This window comes from Cherax quadricarinatus, chromosome 41, assembly GCF_038502225.1.
Source record: "Cherax quadricarinatus isolate ZL_2023a chromosome 41, ASM3850222v1, whole genome shotgun sequence".
Taxonomy (NCBI): Eukaryota; Metazoa; Arthropoda; class Malacostraca; order Decapoda; family Parastacidae; genus Cherax; species Cherax quadricarinatus.
This window is the reverse complement of record NC_091332.1, coordinates 22,524,793-22,548,460: the sequence shown is the minus strand read 5'-3', so window position 1 is coordinate 22,548,460 and position 23,668 is coordinate 22,524,793. Positions and strand designations below refer to the sequence as shown.

At 40.2% G+C, this 23,668-nt stretch overlaps 1 protein-coding gene across 5 annotated transcripts in view; it reads right to left on the bottom strand.

The window, feature by feature from the left end:
* The window catches only part of LOC128695942 (zinc finger MYND domain-containing protein 11), a 208,081-nt gene that overhangs the window by 129,541 nt on the left and 54,872 nt on the right, over window positions 1-23,668 (bottom strand). For all 5 annotated transcript variants that reach the window (XM_070093069.1, XM_070093070.1, XM_070093068.1 and 2 more), the window contains 2 exons: window positions 16,454-16,606; window positions 7,907-8,031 (listed from right to left, as the gene is read on the bottom strand). In XM_070093069.1, coding sequence (XP_069949170.1) covers window positions 7,907-8,031; window positions 16,454-16,606 — 278 coding nt within the window. The remainder of the gene's footprint in view (window positions 1-7,906; window positions 8,032-16,453; window positions 16,607-23,668) is intronic.

Here is a 23,668-nt window from a genome sequence, read left to right as displayed (position 1 = left end):
CAGGGGACATAAACAACTTGCCTGCTTTTATGTACAAAAAAGCTTCTCAAGTATTGTCACCAATTATTGCAACGCTCTTTAACAAATCCATTGAATCATCTACCTTCCCAACAATCCTCAAAATAGCGAGGGTCACTCCGATCCACAAAGGAGGTGACCAAGCTGACTTGAATAACTATAGACCAATATCTAACTTACCACTTCTCTCTAAAATCTTTGAAAAATTAATTCATAGATGGATCTATTCCTACCTCGTCTCACACAACATATTAAACCCTTGTCAGTTTGGATTCAGGAATAATAAAAGCACAAATGATGCTATCATACACATGCTAGAACTAATATATACCGCTGTGGCATGCAAAGAGTACGTAACCTTTATTCGGCGCATGTACACACCCTCATTTACAGGCTATCTCCCCCAACCAGCGAACCAGGTTGCTAAGAGTTGATGATGGGGCCCCGTCGTTCAACTAGTGACCAGGTTCTAGCCAATAAGAAGATGGTTTTGGCAATCGCAGAGGTTATGTGGGTACCGCTCTCCTGTCTGCCCTTGTCATTCCCATTCTAGAGCTGGTTGAAGCACGGTCTGCTATCTTGTGGCTTCTATTTCTGCTTTGCTTACCGTGGAGTGCACTATACTTATCACTGTACATAGTGTACATATTGCTGTTATAAATTGGTGAAGGATAATATAAGTCTAAACTTTTTCTACTGTGTTTATTTGCTCCCATTACACCCGGGGTAACAGGCCATTTGGAATCCTGGGTTGTAATATGGGTAGCCTGTCCGAGAGTTGAGCTGGACTTAGAGAAACGGTTGAGCTTAGGGTGAAGCTCGTAGCAGGAACATTGTGCAGCTTGCTGTCTGGCATTCCTTTACAAATTTTGCGTGTCAGTTGTTACTAGCCTGTTCGGTGTGGAGAATTTTGCAGTCAGCTTTGCTTGTATGCGTATTCTGCAATCGTACTGTGCATAGCTAAGCGTGTTCTGCAAATTAACGTGTTACGTTGGGGTATTCTGCAATCGTACTGTGCATAGCGAATAACTTATGCCACCTAGACGAGTCAGACGTCTGGTGTCGGCATATACTTTGCATAACCTACCTAAATTGTCCCTACAGCGTTGTTGGCAAATTGCTCGTTCCATTGGCATTACATACAAACGCACTCTCACAGCTGCACAACTGCGTTCACTGATTGCTGACAAACTTATAGAAGAAGAGATGGCACATCAGACTCCTCCCTCTACGGGAGCTAGGGCAAAAGCTACTATGTTCTCGCAGGAGGAAGATGATACACCTACGGAGCAAAATGGTCAGTATAGTGCAGCTGGGTTGTCTCAGGGTGAATCAGCGTCGTTGGCACTTGAGCTGGCAAAAATCAATCTTGAGCAAACTAGGGAACAGAGAGCATTCGCAAGGGAAGAATTTGATAGGGAAAGAGAAAGGAGGCAGTTTTCGCATTCTGTAAATAATTTTAGTTTACAGAAAGCAGTACAGTTTGTTCCCCGCTTCAATGAGGCCGAACCAGAGCAATTTTTCGAAAGCTTCGAAAATCAGGCTCGAGTCTTGAGGTGTCCGGAACAGCATTGGGCATCGTTGGTTCATACAGCATTATTGGGTAAGGCACAAGAATTCACGTCAGTATTAAATGACGTTGAATTTTCTGATTATCAAGTAGTGAAGACCACAGTGTTGGGAGCATATACGTGTATCCCAGCCAAATACCGCAAGAGTTTCAAATTGGGCAGATGACAGCTTGGTCAATCCCTAGTCGACTTTGTGAGACAGCAAACCAAAGCTTTTACCAGCTGGTATAAAGGAAGTGGTGTCTCTACCTTTGAGGAGCTGGTGCAGCTTATTCTGATTGATAACCTGCTGGAGTCTGTGGGACCAGAGGTTCGAGTCTTTCTGCAGGATCGTGACTTAACCACTACATTGGAGGCAGCCAGGTTGGCTGATACCTTCGAAACTAACCGCTCCTTGTCCGAGCGGTCCCGTCTCTCTTTTCAACAGCCTGGCATCAGCAGAGATCGTCAACCTTGGAGAATGAAGTGCCAGCCGGAGGGAGAACGTCTACGTCAGCCAACCAAGTCACCTGGTGAGCAACGCTTCTCAACATATGGTCCACCTGCGGAGAGGCAAACTACTCATGGTGCATCTCGACAACAGTATCCAGAGAGACACCAGCCAGAACGACACCATTTGCAACGTCAACAGGGAGTAAAGGGCAAGCCTGTCGTCTGCTTCAGGTGCAATAAAGTAGGTCACATCAGTTCCAACTGCCCCCATAAACCCCAACCCATTGGGAAAATCTCTAATATCCCTAGTAACATGTCCCCTAGAGAAGTAGAAAAAGGTATGGCCCCTTATTATTGCAAAAGTCTTATTTCCCTTCAGGAAAACTCAGAAACAACTAAGGTAAAGACCTTTAGAGATACTGGAGCATATTGCTCACTTGTAAGAGAGGGAATATTACCCCTTTCAGAGAATACTTCTTTGAATTCCTCTGTTTTATTGGAAGCATTTGGAGGAGCTATATATTCTGTTCCTTTGCATAAAATTTATGTACAGTGCAAATATTACACTGGGTACTTGACTGTAGGTGTCTCAAAAGGATTCCCCATGAAAGATGCAGTGTTATTACTGGGTAATAACATTACTACTGTTAGTTCGTGTCCTGAACCTATAATGATTAATTCTTCTCCGGTGTTGGCCATAACTCGGGCAACATCCCAAGGGTTGTCTGGAGAGAACGTTGACCTATCCTTGGACGACTCCGATCTCGGAATAGCCACGTTGTTTTACGAGGCACACCGGCCGGAGCCTCGTAAATCAAGTGAACAGACCCCGATCAAGCCTTCCTATTCCCAGGTTGCAGGATTGCCAGATGTCTCTGTTTCCATGCCCGAGGGACTGTCCTTCCGGGAGGAACAACGAAAGGACCCTTCTTTAAAATTCGCTTTTGAGGCAGCCATGGGTAAATCCTCTTTGGGTCATCCGGTCAAGTATGAAGTTAAAAACAATTATTTGATCTGCACTGAGACTGGTAAGGAGATAGAGGGCCAGCAATTGTTTAACAGGTTAGTGGTTCCAACAAAGTATAGACCTCAAATATTAAATATAGCTCATAATACGTCATTAGGAGGTCACTTAGGAATTACAAAAACCTTGTATAGAATCACAAAAGAATTTTATTGGCCAAAATTAAAGAAAGATGTGAAGAATCATATTAGGTGTTGCCGAGAATGTCAGCAAGTTGGAAAACCTGGACATTCCATTAAACCTGCACCTCTCCAACCTATACCTGCTGATGGAGAACCTTTTGCAGATTTAATTATAGATTGTGTAGGTCCACTACCTAGGTCAAAATCTGGAAATCAGTATTTATTTACGATTATGGATAAAGTAACCAGATACCCTGAAGCAATTCCCATGCGTAGTATTAATACTAAAGCTATTCTCAAAGCTTTAACAAAATTCATTTCTTGTTTTGGCATTCCTAAAACTATTCAAAGTGATCAAGGTACTAACTTCACTGCCAAAGCATTTAGGGAAGTATTAACTAGGTTAGGGATAATCCACAACTTATCCACTGCCTATCATCCTCAGTCCCAAGGCGCCTTGGAAAGATTCCACCAGACATTAAAAACAATGATGAGAAGTTTTTGCATGCACTTCCCTACAGACTGGGATGAATCACTACCTTTGTTGCTGTTCTCAGTACGAGAAACGGTGCAAGAGTCTACAGGGTATAGTCCTTTTGAGCTGATCTTTGGGCACAATGTACGAGGTCCTCTTCGGGTGCTCAAAGAAGGATGGATGGGAGAAGATGTTAGTTCAACACTCTACAATCCGTCTTCAAGGTTGCAGGTGGCACGTCAGTTAGCCAAGGCTAACCTAAAGACAGCTCAAAGCAAGATGAAACAGAGGTATGACAGAAGTGCACAATTCCGCTCCTTCCATCCAGGAGACAAGGTGTTGGTGCAGGAACCTATACCTGGCCACACCTTGAAAGCTAGATTTACGGGACCTATGCAGATTGTAAGTAGATTATCTGATGTAAATTATGTGGTAGCTCCCATTGATAAGACCTCAAAATCTAAAACTTACCACATTAATCAGTTAAAGTACTTCCATACACCAGATAAAGTCCCAGTAATGACTCTGTCCTCTACCTCTGAGGACAACTCTGACTCTTTGCACTCTATCTCTGAAATTAATATTAAACTTTCAAATTCTGTCCTCCTCAAGGATCCTAGCCCTTTAATGGAGAGATTATCTGAAACGCAAGCAACAAATTTAACTGAGCTTCTACAGTCATATCCTAATATTTTTTCGGATGTGCCGAAAAAATGTACGTTAGGTTACCATGATGTAGATGTGGGAAACTCTAAACCAATTAAACTCTCCCCCTACAGAGCTAATCCTGAAAAGCAAAGGCTACTTCAGCAGGAAGTAGAATTTTTGTTAAAGCATGGTTTAGTGGAGGAGTCGTCTAGTCCATGGGCTTCACCGTGCATCCTTGTGAAGAAGGCTGATGGAGGGTTTCGTATGTGTACAGACTACCGTAAGGTGAACGAGGTCACAATTACAGATGCTTACCCTCTTCCTCGTCTGGATGACGTAATTGACTTTGTGGGTAAGGCGACTTTTGTGTCCAAATTAGATCTCCTTAAAGGCTACTATCAGGTACCTTTGACAGATAAGGCGAAGGAAATCTCTGCCTTCGTAATTCCAGGAGGACATTATCAATACACAGTTACACCCTTCGGAATGAAAAATTCCCCCTCTTCATTCCAGAAACTTATCCATCAGGCTATTAAAGGACTTGAAGGCACGGCAGCGTACCTAGATGATATTGTTGTGGTGTCTGATACTTGGGATCAACACCTAATTAGACTTAAGGCTCTGTTTGAGACCTTTAAGAGTTCCCATTTAACAGTTAATTTATCTAAATCTTCCTTTGGACAGGCCACTGTCACTTTTCTAGGCCATGAAGTAGGTAGTGGTAAAGTTGCACCTAAACTTGCTAAAGTTCTTTCTATTAAAGATTATCCAGTTCCTCATGATAGGAAATCTCTTCAACGTTTCCTAGGCATGATAGGATTTTACAGAAGATTCTGTAAGAATTTCTCAGATATTGTAGCCCCTCTTACCTCTCTTACCAGTCAAAAAGTTCCCTTTAATTGGACCTCAGACTGTAACACTGCTTTTAATAAAGCAAAAAGACTATTGTGCACTGCACCCATTCTCTTGTCTCCAGACTTCTCCAAACCTTTTTCATTACAGGTTGATGCTTGTGAGTCTGGGGTTGGGGCAGTACTATTACAAATCGGGAACAACGAGTTGCAGCCTGTAGCATACTTTTCAGCCAAGTTCCAGCCACATCAGAGGGCTTACTCTACCATTGAAAAAGAAGCCCTCGCGCTGGTACTGGCTTTAGAGCATTTCGATGTTTATGTGGGCCAGACATCGCAGGTGGTCACAGTCTACAGTGATCACAATCCTCTAGTATATCTCCAAGCCATGAAGAACCACAACACAAGGCTTATGCGCTGGACGCTAAGGCTGCAACCCTAAAATCTGTCCATTAAATATATTGCCGGCAAAGAAAATATGTTGGCAGATTCTTTATCTAGAGTATAATATTTTATTTAGGTTAGGATGTTATTTGTGGTAACCCCTTTTCATGCTCTTTTTTTTTATCCCCTGGTGTGGGGTTTTTTTTTTAGTGAGGGGATGCGGGCTACCGTCCGCCTGTATCTTGGACCTATGCTAGCCTGTCTGACTGCTGTCTCACTCTAAGTTTAGGGTTTGGCTTTTGGTCACAAGAAAAGCTGAGCTCTATCTAAGAGTTGGATGGTGGAGAGGAAAGGCGGTCCCATTATTTTGTGCCATGGTGGCACGGTTACCACTGGGAGGTGGCAGCCTAATCCTGAGCCTTCTCGGGGTGGGGGTGTGGCATGCAAAGAGTACGTAACCTTTATTCGGCGCATGTACACACCCTCATTTACAGGCTATCTCCCCCAACCAGCGAACCAGGTTGCTAAGAGTTGATGATGGGGCCCCGTCGTTCAACTAGTGACCAGGTTCTAGCCAATAAGAAGATGGTTTTGGCAATCGCAGAGGTTATGTGGGTACCGCTCTCCTGTCTGCCCTTGTCATTCCCATTCTAGAGCTGGTTGAAGCACGGTCTGCTATCTTGTGGCTTCTATTTCTGCTTTGCTTACCGTGGAGTGCACAATACACGTACTTATCACTGTACATAGTGTACATATTGCTGTTATAAATTGGTGAAGGATAATATAAGTCTAAACTTTTTCTACTGTGTTTATTTGCTCCCATTACACCCGGGGTAACAGGCCATTTGGAATCCTGGGTTGTAATAACCGCACTCGAAAAGAAAGAGGCCCGCCGGGTATTTTCATTGATTTACGTAAAGCTTTCGATACAGTCGACCATGAAATGCTGTACTCCAAATTAACGCACTATGGTATCAGAGGCCACTCCCTCAACTACCTAAAATCATACCTTGGTAACAGAACTCTATATGTGTATGCAAATGATGCAAACTCTTTCACCCAACCAATCACAGTAGGAGTACCACAAGGAAGTGTCCTTGGACCACTCCTCTTTCTCATCTACATCAATGATCTACCAAATGCATCATAGCTACTCAAACCCATATTATTTGCAGATGACACTACATATGTCTTTTCCCACCCAAACACAGTCAATGCCGAATTACAGAAAATATCTGCCTGGACGATGACTAACAAACTTACCCTGAACACTGATAAAACCTATTTCATTCAGTTTGGAAACAAAGCTGCAAATGATCCAATTAACATAATGCTAAACGGATCATCAGTCACAAGACTCACAGAGGGAAAATTCCTAGATATCCACCTTGACAGTAGCCTTAAGTTCCGGACACACACACAACAAATCACCAAGAAAATCTCCAAGACTGTAGGCATACTATCAAAGATAAGGTACTATGTTCCACAATCAGCTCTCCTGGCACTGTACCATTCACTCATATACCCTTATCTTACATATGGAATTTGTGCATGGAGATTAACAACATCCAATCACCTAAAACCCCTAATAACCCAGCAAAAGGCAGAAGTAGGAATGATAACAAATTCCCACTCCTGCCAGCATACTCCACCAATTTTCAAGTCTGAATCTGCTCACCATTAAGAACATCCATACTTATTCATGTGCCTACTACATATACAGAACAATACACGCAAATATAAACCCCCCACTCAAACTTTTCCTCACCAACCTAAACAGGACACATGACCACAACACAAGACACAGATCACTTTTTGATATACCTCATGTCCATATCACACTGTGTAAAAACTCTATGCACATAAAGGGCCCCAAAATACGGAATTCATTACCAGAAGATATTAAAGTAACCCAATCTGAAAATCAATTTAAGACTCTTCTCAAAAGTCACTTAATCAGACTAGACTAAACGCTAAATACTCAGTACACACATACTTATGTACTCCCGCATCATAACTTCAACAATCACTTTGAACCTTTTATCCATTGTTGACAGGAATATAATTGAATCATTGTTTTCACAAGAAGCATTTTTGAATATATGAATATATCTTTTGTCTTATACAAATTTTGATTCACTTATAATAATCTACTGTACAATTATGAAATAATTACTATCTTACTGTACAACTATGATATAATCCTTAGTGTTAAGTAGTCTGTGGGCCAATAAAGTTAAGTTGGCCCATAATGCCTAAACATAATAGAGGCTCTCTTTGCATTGCAACCCACTATTATAAATGCAAAATCTCAATGTACTGTTTGCAAAGACATAAAATAAATAAATAAATAAATAAATAAAATAAATGAGAGGACTTACTGGTGGTGTGGGCAACCTGAACCCCTCTTGCTCGATGCCAACTTTGGAGCCTTTCTGGCCCACCTTGCGTGTAACAGCAATAAGGTTATCACTGGCACATTCTTCAAGATGCTTCTCCACCTCATCTGTTGAAATCAATGCATCATCAATAAAAAGGTATTACTATTAATAATAATAATAATAATAATAATAATAATAAAAACTAAAATGAATGCAAACACAAAAGCAACAACATTATACGTACTACTACTGCTACTATTACTACTACTACTACTACTACTACTACTAATAATAATAATAATAATAATAACAATAATAATAATAATAATTTGTTAAACAGAATTCAAAGAGTAAAAAAGAAGAAAAAGTAATGCCTTCTACTAATTTACAAAAAAATCTGACAGCCTGGGTTAGAACTAGTTTTTCCTTAGTACAAGGTCTGGTCACAGACCAGGCCACGGGGGCACTGACCCCCGAAACCCTCTCCAGGTATACTCCAGGTATACTATTGATAACTGCAGCTAATAAAACTGGATGTAAAGAACACACGGACATCTTGATTCACAGCACACTAAGGCACAGAGTAAATATACTACTGTAGTATTATATTTATGAAAAGCACTAAACTTCATAAGGGTCATTTAGCATTACAAAGAAGAGGCAAAACAGATTTTTTTTTATTATTTAGCAAAGCTGGATACAACAGCAGTATGCTACTACCCTATTTTACATGACAGTTACACAGTGGGAACAAAAGACGGCTTTGTTTCCCTGTCATAGCCCATCACGCAGCATGGGACACATACACACTTTGGAAATTTGTCAGCCTGAGGTGGGAGGCTTTAGTAGGGCAATGACAATATCATCAAGCAATGACAATATCATCAAAGGTTTTATTTCAGCAGAGCTGGAGTTACTAGTACAGCACATGGAAAATGAAATAAATGGTGGAGGGAGATAGGGGAAGGTGGAAATGAACAAGAACTGGAGTTGAGGGAAGAATACGGGTTTAAAGAATTTGGGGTTACAGCTCATGCAGGTTTCTGTGTGTTAGATAGGAGTGAGTGAAGGCAAACAGTTTTTATGATTTGATGTTGAAGTTGGAATAAAGTAACATCTAAGAAGGGATTCAGGGAAACCAGTTAGCTGAACTCGAGTCCTGGAGGTGGGAAGTATAATGCCTGCATTTCAAAAAAGGGGTGAGGATGTTGCAGTCAGAAGGGTCATCTGAACTGTGATGTTGGTGACCCTCTGGCAAGACAATGATTGAATAAGTAAAAGTGTTTCTTCTTTGTTGCTTCACCCTACCTTGGTGAAAGGTGGCCAGAGTGTTAAAAAAAAAAGTGGTGGTTTAGGTCTCAGCAGGTGGTCTATATTAAAATGAAGTGGTAAAAATTGAGTAAGGTAGCAGTTTAAGATAAAAATGACATAGTGACTGCTTGTGGCCATTACATGAAGCATTACACCAAATTCAAAAAATGTTTTTTTTTTTTTTTTTTTTTTTGAGTCTTTGAACTATTGGGAAACAGTATTTTTTTTTTTTTATCCTTAAGGTAGGTTGTTTCAAATTTTGGGTCCTTTGGTTTGCACAGTGTTTACTCAAGTGGAGTTATTTTTTTTTTAACACGCTGGCCATTTCCCACCGAGGCAGGGTGGCTCAAAGAGAAAGAAAAACCCAAAAAGAAAGAAAAAACTTTCATCATAATTCAACACTTTCACTATCACTCATACATAATTACTGTCTTTGTAGAGGTGCTCAGATATGACAGTTTAGAAGTCCCTCCAAACTGCCAAAATCCCAAACCCCTCCTTTAAAGTGCAGGCAGTATACTTCCCATTTCCAGGACTCAAGTTCAGCTAACCAGTTTCCCTGAATCCCTTCACAAAATATGTAGAATATCAAAGAGAGATATTTATTTAGATAAGGCTAAAGAGGTCTTTGTGGCATTTATGGATTTGGAAAAGGCATATGACAGGGTGGATAGGGGGGCAATGTGGCAGATGTTGCAGGTGTATGGTGTAGGAGGTAGGTTACTGAAAGCAGTAAAGAGTTTTTACGAGGATAGTGAGGCTCAAGTTAGAGTATGTAGGAAAGAGGGAAATTATTTCCCAGTAAAAGTAGGCCTTAGACAAGGATGTGTGATGTCACCGTGGTTGTTTAATATATTTATAGATGGGGTTGTAAGAGAAGTAAATGCGAGGGTCTTGACAAGAGGCGTGGAGTTAAAAGATAAAGAATCACACATAAAGTGGGAGTTGTCACAGTTGCTCTTTGCTGATGACACTGTGCTCTTGGGAGATTCTGAAGAGAAGTTGCAGAGATTGGTGGATGAATTTGGTAGGGTTTGCAAAAGAAGAAAAATAAAAGTGAATACAGGAAAGAGTAAGGTTATGAGGATAACAAAAAGATTAGGTGATGAAAGATTGGATTTCAGATTGGAGGGAGAGAGTATGGAGGAGGTGAATGTATTCAGATATTTGGGAGTAGACATGTCAGCGGATGGGTCTATGAAGGATGAGGTGAATCATAGAATTGATGAGGAGAAAAGGGTGAGTGGTGCACTTAGGAGTCTGTGGAGACAAAGAACTTTGTCCTTGGAAGCAAAGAGGGGAATGTATGAGAGTATAGTTTTACCAACGCTCTTATATGGGTGTGAAGCATGGGTGATGAATGTTGCAGCGAGGAGAAGGCCGGAGGCAGTGGAGATGTCATGTCTGAGGGCAATATGTGGTGTGAATATAATGCAGAGAATTCGTAGTTTGGAAGTTAGGAGGAGGTGCGGGATTACCAAAACTGTTGTCCAGAGGGCTGAGGAAGGGTTGTTGAGGTGGTTCGGACATGTAGAGAGAATGGAGCGAAACAGAATGACTTCAAGAGTGTATCAGTCTGTAGTGGAAGGAAGGCGGGGTAGGGGTCGGCCTAGGAAAGGTTGGAGGGAGGGGGTAAAGGAGGTTTTGTGTGCGAGGGGCTTGGACTTCCAGCAGGCGTGCGTGAGCGTGTTTGATAGGAGTGAATGGAGATGAATGGTTTTTAATACTTGACGTGCTGTTGGAGTGTGAGCAAAGTAACATTTATGAAGGGATTCAGGGAAACCGGCAGGCCGAACTTGAGTCCTGGAGATGGGAAGTACTGTGCCTGCACTCTGAAGGAGGGGTGTTAATGTTGCAGTTTAAAAACTGTAGTGTAAAGCACCCTTCTGGCAAGACAGTGATGGAGTGAATAATGGTGAAAGTTTTTCTTTTTCGGGCCACCCTGCCTTGGTGGGAATCGGCCAGTGTGATAATAATAAAAAAAAAAAAAATAATATTTATTTCGAGTATTATGTCTATATGATCTGTTATAGTTCTTCATAATTTGTTTTTGCTGAGGTAAAAAATTTGTTATAGGTAGTAGGTTGGTAGACAGCAACCACCCAGGGAGGTACTACCGTCGTGCCAAGTGAGTGTAAAACGAAAGCCTGTAATTGTTTTACATGATGGTAGGATTGCTGGTGTCTTTTGTCTGTCTCATAAGTCTCATAAATATGCAAGATTACAGGTATGTCTTGCTACTTCTACTTACACTTAGGTCACACTACACATACATGTACACATTTATTTATGCACACTCATCTGAGTTTTCCTTGATTTTATCTTAATAGTTCTTGGTCTTATTACTTTTCCTTTTATATCCATGGGGAAGTGGAATAAGAATCTTTCCTCCGTAAGACATGCGTGTTGTAAATGTTGTAAATGTAAATGTGTTGTAAATGCCGGGAACAATGAGCTAGTAACCCCTTTTCCTGTAAAGATTACTAAAAATAATAATAAGAAGAAAATTGTCAAAGTGGGAAGTCTGAATGTGCATGGATGTTGTGCAAATGATAAGAAAGAGATGATTGTGGATGTTATGAATGAGAAGAAGCTGGATGTCCTGACTTTAAGTGAAATAAAGATGTAGGGGGTAGGAGAGTTTCAGTGGAGAGGAATAAATGGGATTAGGTCAGGGGTTTCAAATAGAGTTAGAGCTAAAGAAAGAGTAGCAATAATGTTGAAGGATAAGCTATGGCAGGAAAAGAGGGACTATAAATGTATTAATTCAAGGATTATGTGGAGTAAAATAAAGATTGGATGTGAAAAGTGGGTTATAGTAAGCGTGTATGCACCTGGAGAAGAGAGAAGTGTAGAGGAGAGAGAGAGATTTTGGGAAATTTTGAGTGAATGCGTGGGGAGTTTTGAATCAAGTGTGAGAGTAATGGTGGTTGGGGATTTCAATGCTAAAGTGGGTAAAAATGTTATGGAGGGAGTAGTAGGTAAATTTGGGGTGCCAGGGGTAAATGTAAATGGGGAGCCTTTAATTGAGCTATGTGTAGAAAGAGATTTGGTAATAAGTAATGCATATTTTATGAAAAAGAGGATAAATAAATATACAAGGTATGATGTAGCACGTAATGAAAGTAGTTTATTAGATTATGTATTGGTGGATAAAAGGTTGATGGGTAGGCTCCAGGATGTACATATTTATAGAGGGGCAACTGATATATCAGACCATTATTTAGTTGTAGCTACAGTTAGAGTAAGAGGTAGATGGGACAAGCGGAAGGTGGCAACAACAAGTAAGAGAGAGGTGAAAGTGTATAAACTAAGGGAGGAGAAAGTTCGGGTGAGATATAAGCGACTATTGGCAGAAAGGTGGGCTAGTGCAAAGATGAGTAGTGGGGGGGTTGAAGAGGGTTGGAATAGTTTTAAAAATGCAGTACAGTATTAGAATGTGGGGCAGAAGTTTGTGGTTATAGGAGGGTGGGGGCAGGAGGAAAGAGGAGTGATTGGTGGAATGATGAAGTAAAGGGTGTGATAAAAGAGAAAAAGTTAGCTTATGAGAGGTTTTTACAAAGCAGAAGTGTTATAAGAAGAGCAGAGTATATGGAGAGTAAAAGAAAGGTGAAGAGAGTGGTGAGAGAGTGCAAAAGGAGAGCAGATGATAGTGGGAGAGGCACTGTCAAGAAATTTTAATGAAAATAAGAAAAAAATTTGGAGTGAGTTAAACAAGTTAAGAAAGCCTAGGGAAAGTATGAATTTGTCAGTTAAAAACAGAGTAGGGGAGTTAGTAGATGGGGAGAGGGAGGTATTAGGTAGATGGCGAGAATATTTTGAGGAACTTTTAAATGTTGAGGAAGAAAGGGAGGCAGTAATTTCATGCACTGTTCAGTGAGGTATACCATCTTTTAGGAGTGAAGAAGAGCAGAATGTAAGTGTGGGGGAGGTACGTGAGGCATTATGTAGAATGAAAGGGGGTAAAGCAGCTGGAACTGATGGGATCATGACAGAAATGTTAAAAGGAGGAGAGGATATAGTGTTGGAGTGGTTGGTACTTTTGTTTAATAAATGTATGAAAGAGGGGAAGGTACCTAGGGATTGGCAGAGAGCATGTATAGTCCCTTATATAAAGGGAAAGGGGTCAAAAGAGATTATAAAAATTATAGAGGAAGAAGTTTACTGAGTATACCAGGAAAAGTGTACAGTAGGGTTATAATTGAAAGAATTAGAGGTAAGACAGAATGTAGGATTGCGGATGAGCAAGGAGCTTTCAGAGTGAGTAGGGGATGTGTAGATCAAGTGTTTACATTGAAGCATATATGTGAACAGTATTTAGATAATGGTAGGGAAGTTTTTATTGCATTTATGGATTTAGAAAAGGCATATGATAGAGTGGATAGAGGAGCAATGTGGCAGATGTTGCAAGTATATGGAATAGGTGGTAAGTTACTAAATGCTGTAAAGAGTTTTTATGAGGATAGTGAGGCTCAGGTTAGGGTGTGTAGAAGAGAGGGAGACTACTTCCTGGTAAAAGTAGGTCTTCGACAGGGATGTGTAATGTCACCATGGTTGTTTAATATATTTATAGATGGGGTTGTAAAAGAAGTAAATGCTAGGTTGTTCGGGAGAGGGGTGGGATTAAATTATGGGGAATCAAATTCAAAATGGGAATTGACACAGTTACTTTTTGCTGATGATACTGTGCTTATGGGAGATTCTAAAGAAAAATTGCAAAGGTTAGTGGATGAGTTTGGGAATGTGTGCAAAGGTAGAAAGTTGAAAGTGAACATAGAAAAGAGTAAGGTGATGAGGGTATCAAATGATTTAGATAAAGAAAAATTGGATATCAAATTGGGGAGGAGGAGTATGGAAGAAGTGAATGTTTTCAGATACTTGGGAGTTGACGTGTCGGCGGATGGATTTATGAAGGATGAGGTTAATCATAGAATTGATGAGGGAAAAACGGTGAGTGGCGCGTTGAGGTATATGTGGAGTCAAAAAACGTTATCTATGGAGGCAAAGAAGGGAATGTATGAAAGTATAGTAGTACCAACACTCTTATATGGGTGTGAAGCCTGGGTGGTAAATGCAGCAGCGAGGAGATGGTTGGAGGCAGTGGAGATGTCCTGTCTAAGGGCAATGTGTGGTGTAAATATTATGCAGAAAATTCGGAGTGTGGAAATTAGGAAAAGGTGTGGAGTTAATAAAAGTATTAGTCAGAGGGCAGAAGAGGGGTTGTTAGGTGGTTTGGTCATTTAGAGAGAATGGATCAAAATAGAATGACATGGAAAGCATATAAATCTATAGGGGAAGGAAGGCGAGGTAGGGGTCGTCCTCGAAAGGGTTGGAGAGAGGGGGTAAAGGAGGTTTTGTGGGTGAGGGGCTTGGACTTCCAGCAAGCGTGTGTGAGCGTGTTAGATAGGAGTGAATGGAGACGAATGGTACTTGGGACCTGACGATCTGTTGGAGTGTGAGGAGGGTAATATTTAGTGAAGGGATTCAGGGAAACCGGTTATTTTCATATAGTAGGACTTGAGTCCTGGAAATGGGAAGTACAATGCCTGCACTTTAAAGGAGGGGTTTGGAGGGATATGTTGTGCATCTTTATACGTATATGCTTCTAAACTGTTGTATTCTGAGCACCTCTGCAAAAACAGTGATAATGTGTGAGTTTGGTGAAAGTGTTGAATGATGATGAAAGCATTTTCTTTTTGGGGATTTTCTTTCTTTTTTGGGTCACCCTGCCTCGGTGGGAGACGGCCGACTTGTTGAAAAAAAAAAAAAAATTGTATTGAGTGTCATATACACTGAATATGTACACCAGTATGTGTGCATATTTTGTACATAGCTACAGCTCTTTGAATACTGGGAATGAGGTTATGTTGTCTGGAGCAGGATGTTGTAACCCTCTGTATCAAAAGCTTTTCTTAGATCAACAATTTTTGTGTTCTCATATCACTTGTGTATTTAACTTTTCAAATATTTTAGATAGTAATGGCAAGTTGGAAATCAGCCTATAGTTAATGATTTTAGATGGGTCTTCACTTTTATAAATAGTTTATGTATGTTTAAAAATGTTCTTGGCTTCTGTAAATTTGTTAACAGCACCACAAGAGTTAGACAATGTACACACCGGTATATACAAGTATACACGAGTCAAGGAATATTAGATTCATTTCTTGCTGTGGAATGACGTGTTGTTGGAGTGTGAGCATGGTAACATCTATGAAGAAATTCAATGAGACTGGTTAGCCAAATTTGAGTCTTAGAGGTGGGAAGGGTCATGTCTCCACTCTGAAAGAGGGAGCCTGAATTGTGATGTCAACACACTTCTGGCAAGACAGTAACTGAATATGTAAATGAAGGTGAAAGCATTTCCTTTCTTCAGGTCCCCCTGCCTTAGTAGAAGACAAACAATGGAGTAAAAAAACTGATTAGAGTTGGACTGATGAATAGAACCTGAGGCCTGTTCTATTTCTGACAAGGTAAGTTTTTTGATGAAGGTATTGTTATTCTGAACCTCTTACCAATTGCAGTTATTTTTACAATAATTTGACTATCTCACATGAAACACTGATTAATTCCATTTCTATATTGTCGCAGTGATTGTAGATTTAAAGGAGATTCTAACACATTTTGGTGAAGCACTTGTTCACACAGAGATAAGCGAGAGTATAGAAGAAGCGCCAGTAAATTGCCTGCCTGCCTGCCTGCCTGCCTGGAATCATGTTGTAAGATTGGGTGAGCAAGGTTGACACATCATAGAGTAGAAAATAACTCCCCAAATTTTATTGGATGAGAAGCATTTTATAACAGTGTCTGCACTCTGAAGGAGGGGTGTTAATGTTGCAGTTTTATAACTGTAGTGTAAAGCCCCCCTCTGGCAAGACAGTGATGGAGTGAATGATAATGAAAGTTTTTCTTTTTCGGGCCACCCTGCATTGGTGGGAATCGGCCGATGTGTTAATAAATAAAAAATAAATAGTGACCCCTCTGGTTTTAGGACTTTCCATATGAAGCGTGTTGTATTACTATAGCTGTCTGAAAAAGTTAATTTCTTCCTGAGGGGGTGAAGAATTTGAGGGAGACTGGGTTATCTTTTTCATGGTTTGCCTAATATGATTACCTCTTTGATTTATCTATGATCAATATTCAAATTCAACTTAAGTCTTTATCATTTATACTGTTGTTGGACTTTTCTTCACCATTTACTCTCACTTCCATTGTAAATGAATTTTATATAGTCCTTACCAGACTTCATGTTATGCATCCGACTCATATAGCGTCGGATTCTGTCAAATGACGGTAGCTGCTTGTGATTGCGAATAGTGGTGATTGCATCCCAGAGGTGCTGACATCGGAGTGGATCTGAACATCGCCGCAGTGAGGCCTTCATAGTGCTTTCTGAAATATATCAACAAGGTTAACATTTTTGAAACTGTACTTAATGAGCTATTTAATTATTAACTGAAATATTTCTAATTGTGCTGAATAATGCCATGTTTCCATTAACACCATGTTTGCTCTTATATACAGCACTATTACTGATGTTATGTACTACTGAAAATATTTTCACAACTACACTGGTGCCCCGAGTTTCGGCCATAATTCGTTCCAGAATGCTGTTCAAGTGCCGTTACTGAACGAATTTGTTCCCATAAGAAATAATGTAAATTAGATTAATCCGTTTCAGACCCCCAAAAATACACTTACAAAAGCACTTACAAAAATACACTTACATAATTGTTCGAAGGACCAGTTATGGAAGGAGAAGAGGGAATGTACATGTGTAAATTCAAGGATTATGTGGATTAAAATAAGGGTCGGATGTGAAAAGTGGGTCATAATAAGCGTGTATGTACCTGGAGAAGAGAGGAGTGTAAAGGAGAGAGAGAGATTTTGGGAGATGTTAAGTGAGAGAGTAATTGTGGTAGGAGACCTAAATGCTAAAGTTGGAGAAACATTTAGAGAGGGTGTGGTGGGTAAGTTTGGGGTGCCAGGTGTAAATGATAATGGGAGCCCTTTGATTGAACTATGTATAGAAAGGGGTTTATAGTTAATATGAATTTTAAGAAAAAGAGGATAAATAAGTATACAAGATATGATGTAGGGTGTAATGACAGTAGTTTGCTGGACTATGTACTGGTAGACAAAAGACTGTTGAGTAGACTTTAGGATGTAAATGTTTATAGAGGGGCCACAGATATATCAGATCACTTTCTAGTTGTAGCTACAGTGAGAGTAAAAGGTAGATGGGATACAAGGAAAATAGAAGCAGCAAGTGAGAGGTGAGGGTGTATAAACTAAAAGAGGAGGCAGTTATGGTAAGATATAAACAACTACTGGAGGATAGATGGGCTAGTGAGAGTATAGGTTATGTGGTAGGTTTAAGAATGTAGTGTTAGAGTGTTCAGCAGACGTTTGTGGTTACAAGAAAGTAGGTGCGGGAGGGAAGAAGAGCGATTGGTGGAATGATGATGTAAGGGAGAAAAAGTTAGCATATGAGAGGGAAGAGTATATGGAGAGAAAAAGAGAGGTTAAAAGAGTGGCAAAGCAGTCCAAAAAGAGAGCAAATGAGAGAGTGGGTGAGATGTTATCAACAAATTTTGTTGAAAATTGGAAAAAGTTTTGGAGTGAGATTAATAAGTTGAGGAAGCATAGAGAACAAATGGATTTGACAGTTAAAAATAGAGGAGAGTTATTAAATGGAGAGTTAGAGGTATCAGGAAGATGGAGGGAATATTTTGAGAAATTGTTAAATGTTGATGAAGATAGGTAAGCTGTGATTTCGTGTATAGGGCAAGGAGGAATAACATCTTGTAGGAGTGAGGAAGAGTCAGTTGTGAGTGTGGGGGAAGTTCTTGAGGCAGTGAAGATAGAAATGTTAAACGCAGGTGGGGATATAGTTTTGGAGTGGTTGGTGCTATTATTTAATAAATGTATGGAAGAGGGTAAGGTACCTAGGGATTGGCAGAGAGCATGCATAGCTCCTTTGTATAAAGGCAAAGGGGATAAAAGAGAGTGCAAAAATTATAGGGGAATAAGTCCGTTGAGTATACCCTGTAAAGTGTATGGTAGTTATTATTGGAAGAATTAAGAGTAAGACGGAGAGTAGGATAGCAGACGAACAAGGAAGCTTTAGGAAGGGTAGCGGGTGTGTAGACCAAGAGTTTACAGTGAAACATATAGGTGAACAGTATTAGGATAAGGGTAAAGATGTTTTTGTGGCATTTATGGATTTGGAAAAGGCATATGACAGGGTGGATAGGGGGGCAATGTGGCAAACGTTGCAGGTGTATGGTATAGGAGGTAGGTTACTGAAAGCAGTGAAGAGTTTTTATGAGGATAGTGAGGCTCAGGTTAGAGTATGTAGGAGAGAGGGAGATTATTTCCCAGTAAAAATAGGCCTTAGACAAGGATGTGTGATGTCACCGTGGTTGTTCAATATATTTATAGATGGGGCTGTAAGAGAAGTGAATGCGAGGTCTTGGCAAAAGGTGTGGAGTTAAAACATAAAAAATCAAACACAATGTGGGAGTTGTCACAGTTGCTCTTTGCTGATGACACTGTGCTTCTGGGAGATTCTGAAGAGAAGTTGCAGAGGTTGGTGGATGAATTTGGTAGGGTATGTAAAAGAAGAAAATTAAAAGTGAATATAGGAAAGAGTAAGGTGACGAGGATAACAAAAAGATTAGGTGATGAAAGATTGGATATCAGATTGGAGGGAGAGAGTATGGAGGGTGAATGTATTCAGATATTTAGAAGTTGACGTGTCAGCAGATGGGTCTATGAAGGATGAGGTGAGTGGTGCACTTAGGAGTCTGTGGAGACAAAGAACTTTGTCCATGAAAGTACAGAGGGGATTGTACAAACAAGAGGGGATTGTATGAGAGTATAGTTGTACCAACACTCTTGTATGGGTGTGAAGCATGGTTGATGAATGTTGCAATGAGGAGGAGGCTGGAGGCAGTGGAGATGTCATGTCTGAGGGCAATATGTGGTGTGAATATAATACAGAGAATTCGCAGTTTGGAAATTAGGAGGTGTGGGATTACCAAAACTATTATCCAGAGGGCAGAGGAGGGGTTGTTGAGGTGGTTTGGACACATAGAGAGAATGGAACAAAACAGAATGACTTCGAGAGTGTATAAATCTTTAGTGGAGGGAAAAGGAAGGCGGGGTAGGGGTCGGCCTAGGAAGGGTTGGAGGGAGGGAGTAAAGGAGGTTTTGTGTGCGAGGGGCTTGGACATCCAGGAAGCATGCGTGAGCATATTTGATAGGAGTGAATGGAGACAAATGGTTTTTAATACTTGATGTGCTATTGGAATGTGAGCAAAGTAACATTTATGAAGGGATTCAGGGAAACTGGCAGGCCGGACTTGAGTCCTGGAGATGGGAAGCACAGTGTCTGCACTCTGAAGGAGGGGTGTTAATGTTGCAGTTTTATAACTGTAGTGTAAAGCATCCCTCTGGCAAGACAGTGATGGAGTGAATGATGATAAAAGTTTTTCTTTTTCGGGCCACCCTGCCTTGGTGGGAATCGGCCGATGTGTTAAAAAAAAAAAAAAAATTGCTCGAGTTGGGAGCTGTACGAAACTCGGAGTACCACTGTACCAAGGTACAGCAATCCATCAAGGACTGTAATTCTGAATAACAACCAAGGCTAAAAAAAAAAAAATAAAGATCAGTGTCTCCCATAGGATCACCTTTGCTCATAAAATAAATTCTCATACCATTTGAGAAAGGAGACTACTGCATCCTCAGGGATAAATGAATACACAGGGAATTTGGTTCACTTCCAAAAGTGATGGGACTACTTAGCAAAATAACAAGACTGAATCAAAAGCCTTTACAAGAAGTCACATAACAATAGACCACATGTTTTACTTCTTGTCCAAGGTTTAAGGCACTCCGTACATTTTACCAATTTCCAAAAGACCACAAAGTGGTAAGGAATTCAGTGATATAAAGATAAGAGGAAGGGTTTTTTTTTTTTTTTTTGGTGTTGATGCTAGTTAAAAACCAGGTGATGTTACATGTCCTATTGGTATGTCAAAATCTACCATATAGGCTAGTGTGTCTAAATGTGAGGTTGCAGAAAGTACAGGGTGTGCAAGTACAGTGCTGCTGCTATAGTTACTTGCACATGGATTAAGTTGATGGAAGATATAGAAAGACATTTCAGTCTGTGTATCAAGAAAAAGACCCAACAACATATGCCACCTAGTACATAAATGAATATAGTGCCTATGCTTACAGAAGGATCACAGAGTTGTGAAGCTGTGAGTGCTGATTACGAGACAATTGCCTCATCTTATAATGCCTTCATGAAAATCATAAAGGAAGGTGATAACACATCTCAGCAAGTCTTCGATACTGACAAAACTGAGCTGTAGTGAAAATGGCTAGTCAAGAGTTTTGCATCAAAAGTTGAAAAGAGGGCTCAAGGATTCAAAGTGACCTAAAACGAACAAACTCTTCTTCTAAGAGGCAAGACAACAGATGACTTCCAGCTAAATCCTCTTCAGTCTACCACTTTGAAAATCTGAGAACTATGAAAGGCATCAACAAAGATAATCTTGTAGTTAGGCATGCAAACATAAAATCAAGGGTAGCATCATGTGATTTTTTTATTAGTTCAGACTTATTTTTACTGTGCTGTTCAAAAAAAATAAGTTGACCATGACTTGCCTATAACACACTGCTACTTATTGATAATGCAACAATGCATCATGTTGAAGAATTGAGACACTTATGCAACATATGGAAATCTTTACTGAGGAAACATTTCGCCACACAGTGGCTTCATCAGTCCAATACAAATCAGAAGGGTGTAAGGAGAGGAGGAGTTTGAAGTAATCAGTCGCTCAGCCTGTAGTCAATGTGTTCAGTCCATCAATCTTGTAGAAAGTACAGCATAGGGCTGTAGAAGTGGCTTATATACAGTAGTCAGGTAAGGCGAAGCAGGAGAAAGCGGAGTCATAGTGATACCATCCACTAGTCAAAGTAGGACTTTGTCCAACGGTTGGACAAGTTTTGAAGAATTCTTTGTATCAAGATCCCATGATGCTGCAGTGTCTGACAGATGTGATGAATGGTTTTGAAAACCGACAAGTTGAAGAACTAAGACACTATGACCCCGCCTCCTCCTGCTTCGCCTCACCTGACTACAGTATATAAGCCACTCCTATGGCCCTATGCTGCACTTTCTACAAGACTGATGGACTGAACACATCGACTCCAGGCTGAGGGACTGATTACCTCAAACTCCTCCTCTCCTTACACCCTTCTGATTTGTATTGGACTGATGAAGCCACTTTGTGGCGAAACGTTTCTTCAATAAAGTAAAGATTACCATATGTTGCATAAGTGTCTCAATTCTTCAACTTGTTTGTTTTCAAAACCATTCATCACACCTGTCAGACACTGCAGCATCATGGGATCTTGATACAAAGAATTCTTCAAAACTTGTCCAACCTTTGGACAAAGACCTACTTCGACAAGTGGATGGTACCACTATGACCCCGCCTCCTCCTGCTTCGCCTCACCTGACTACAGTATGTAAGCCACTTCTATGGCCCTATGCTGTACTTTCTACAAGATTGATGGACTGAACACATCGACACCAGGCTGAGGGACTGATTACCTCAAACTCCTCCTCTCCTTACACCCTTCTGATTTGTATTGGACTGATGAAGCCACTGTGTGGCAAAACGTTTCCTCAATAAAGATTCCCATATGTTACATAAGTGTCTCAATTCTTCAACTTGTCAGTTTTCAAAACCATTCATCACAAATGCATCGTGTTACATTGAATGGCATCTCTAAATGTATTAGGATTGTGTTTCTTTCTAAGAAAACCATATCCTTGATTCAACCAGTGGATCAATGTCTTATTCAGTCATTAACCCTTTTAGGGTCGGCAGGCCCACTCCTAAACTTGTTCTCAGGGTCGGAAATTTTTTGAAAAAAAAAAAAAAAAAATTTATTATTTTTTCTTATGAAATGATAGAGAATCTTTTCCTGCTCATAACGACACCAAAAGTATGAAATTTGATGAAAAAACTTACCGATGTTTACACATCGGCGATTTCGCCCACTTTGAGCCCAATTTTCGGCCAATTCCATGTCCCAGGCGAAAAAAATCATACCTATTTCGCTAGAACTCCTTTTTTTTCTATCAAATGAGTACAAGAAACCACCCATTTACCGATTTCAACTATCCAATAACGTGGTCAGAAATTAGCAATTTTGCCAATTTCACACAAATTTTAAAAGATGCCAATTTCCAAATAGGGTCCAGAATAAACAAGACAGATATTCCTGGCACTAAAATAACTCACGTCCCCAGGCCTGTGTTACATTTCTTTTGCTTTCCACTTTGAATTTTTAGTCTCACAAAAAATAGAAGATTTATGTTATGCAGACTACTACATTTGTGTAGAAATGTTATAGAAATGGTATAAATAATATCAGAGCACTTGTGAAAGAATATTAGACTCGCCAGTTGACGTGTATTGGATGCATGGCATGATTTGTTTACCTTTGAACTTTGGCAAAAATCAAAAATTTCTGCTACTGTGAGCTCAATTTCAAGGTACTTTTCAATGTGAAACCAATCAAAATCACCTCAATTTCCATAATATGTCTTCCATTCTATAAAATGAGACCAGGAAAACTAAAATACAATCATAAATAGCATACGAAAATACACTGCAAAGTCGCTGTTTTAACCCAAAAACATAGTCGGAGTTTTTTTTTTTTTATTATGCACTGTGTGCTGCAGGATTTTTTTTATACTGCGCACACTGACCACATACACACATTCTTTCATATGTAAGCTTACCAGCTTTCTCTCACTAGATTTGAAGGCGCTAGAATTTATGCGTACTAGTATGGCACCAACCCTGGCTTTCACGCCAGGGTTGGTGCCTCAACACTTTCACCATCACTCATACATAATCATTGTTTTAGTAGAGGTGCTCAGATACGACAGTGTAGATGTCTCTCCAAACTGTCAATATCCCAAACCCCTCCTTTAAAGTGCAGGCATTTTACTTCCCATTTCCAGGACTCAAGTCCAGCTAACGGGTTTCCCTGAATCCCTTCACAAAATATTACCCTGCTTACACTCCAACAGCTCCTCAGGTCTCAAAAACTATTCATCTTCATTCACTCCTATCTAATACACTCACGGACGCTTGCTCGAAGTCTAACCCCCTCACCCACAAAACCTCCTTTACCCAATCACTCCAACCTTTTCAAGGCCAACCCCTACCCTGCCTTTGTTCCCCTTACAGATTTATATGCTCTCCAAGTCATTCTACTTTGTTCCATTCTCTAAATGACCAAACCACCTCGACAACTCCCTCTTCAGCCCTCTGACTAATACTTTTAGTAACTCCATACCTCCTAATTTCCACACTACAGTTTGGAGGGATATGTTGTGTATCTTTATATGTATAT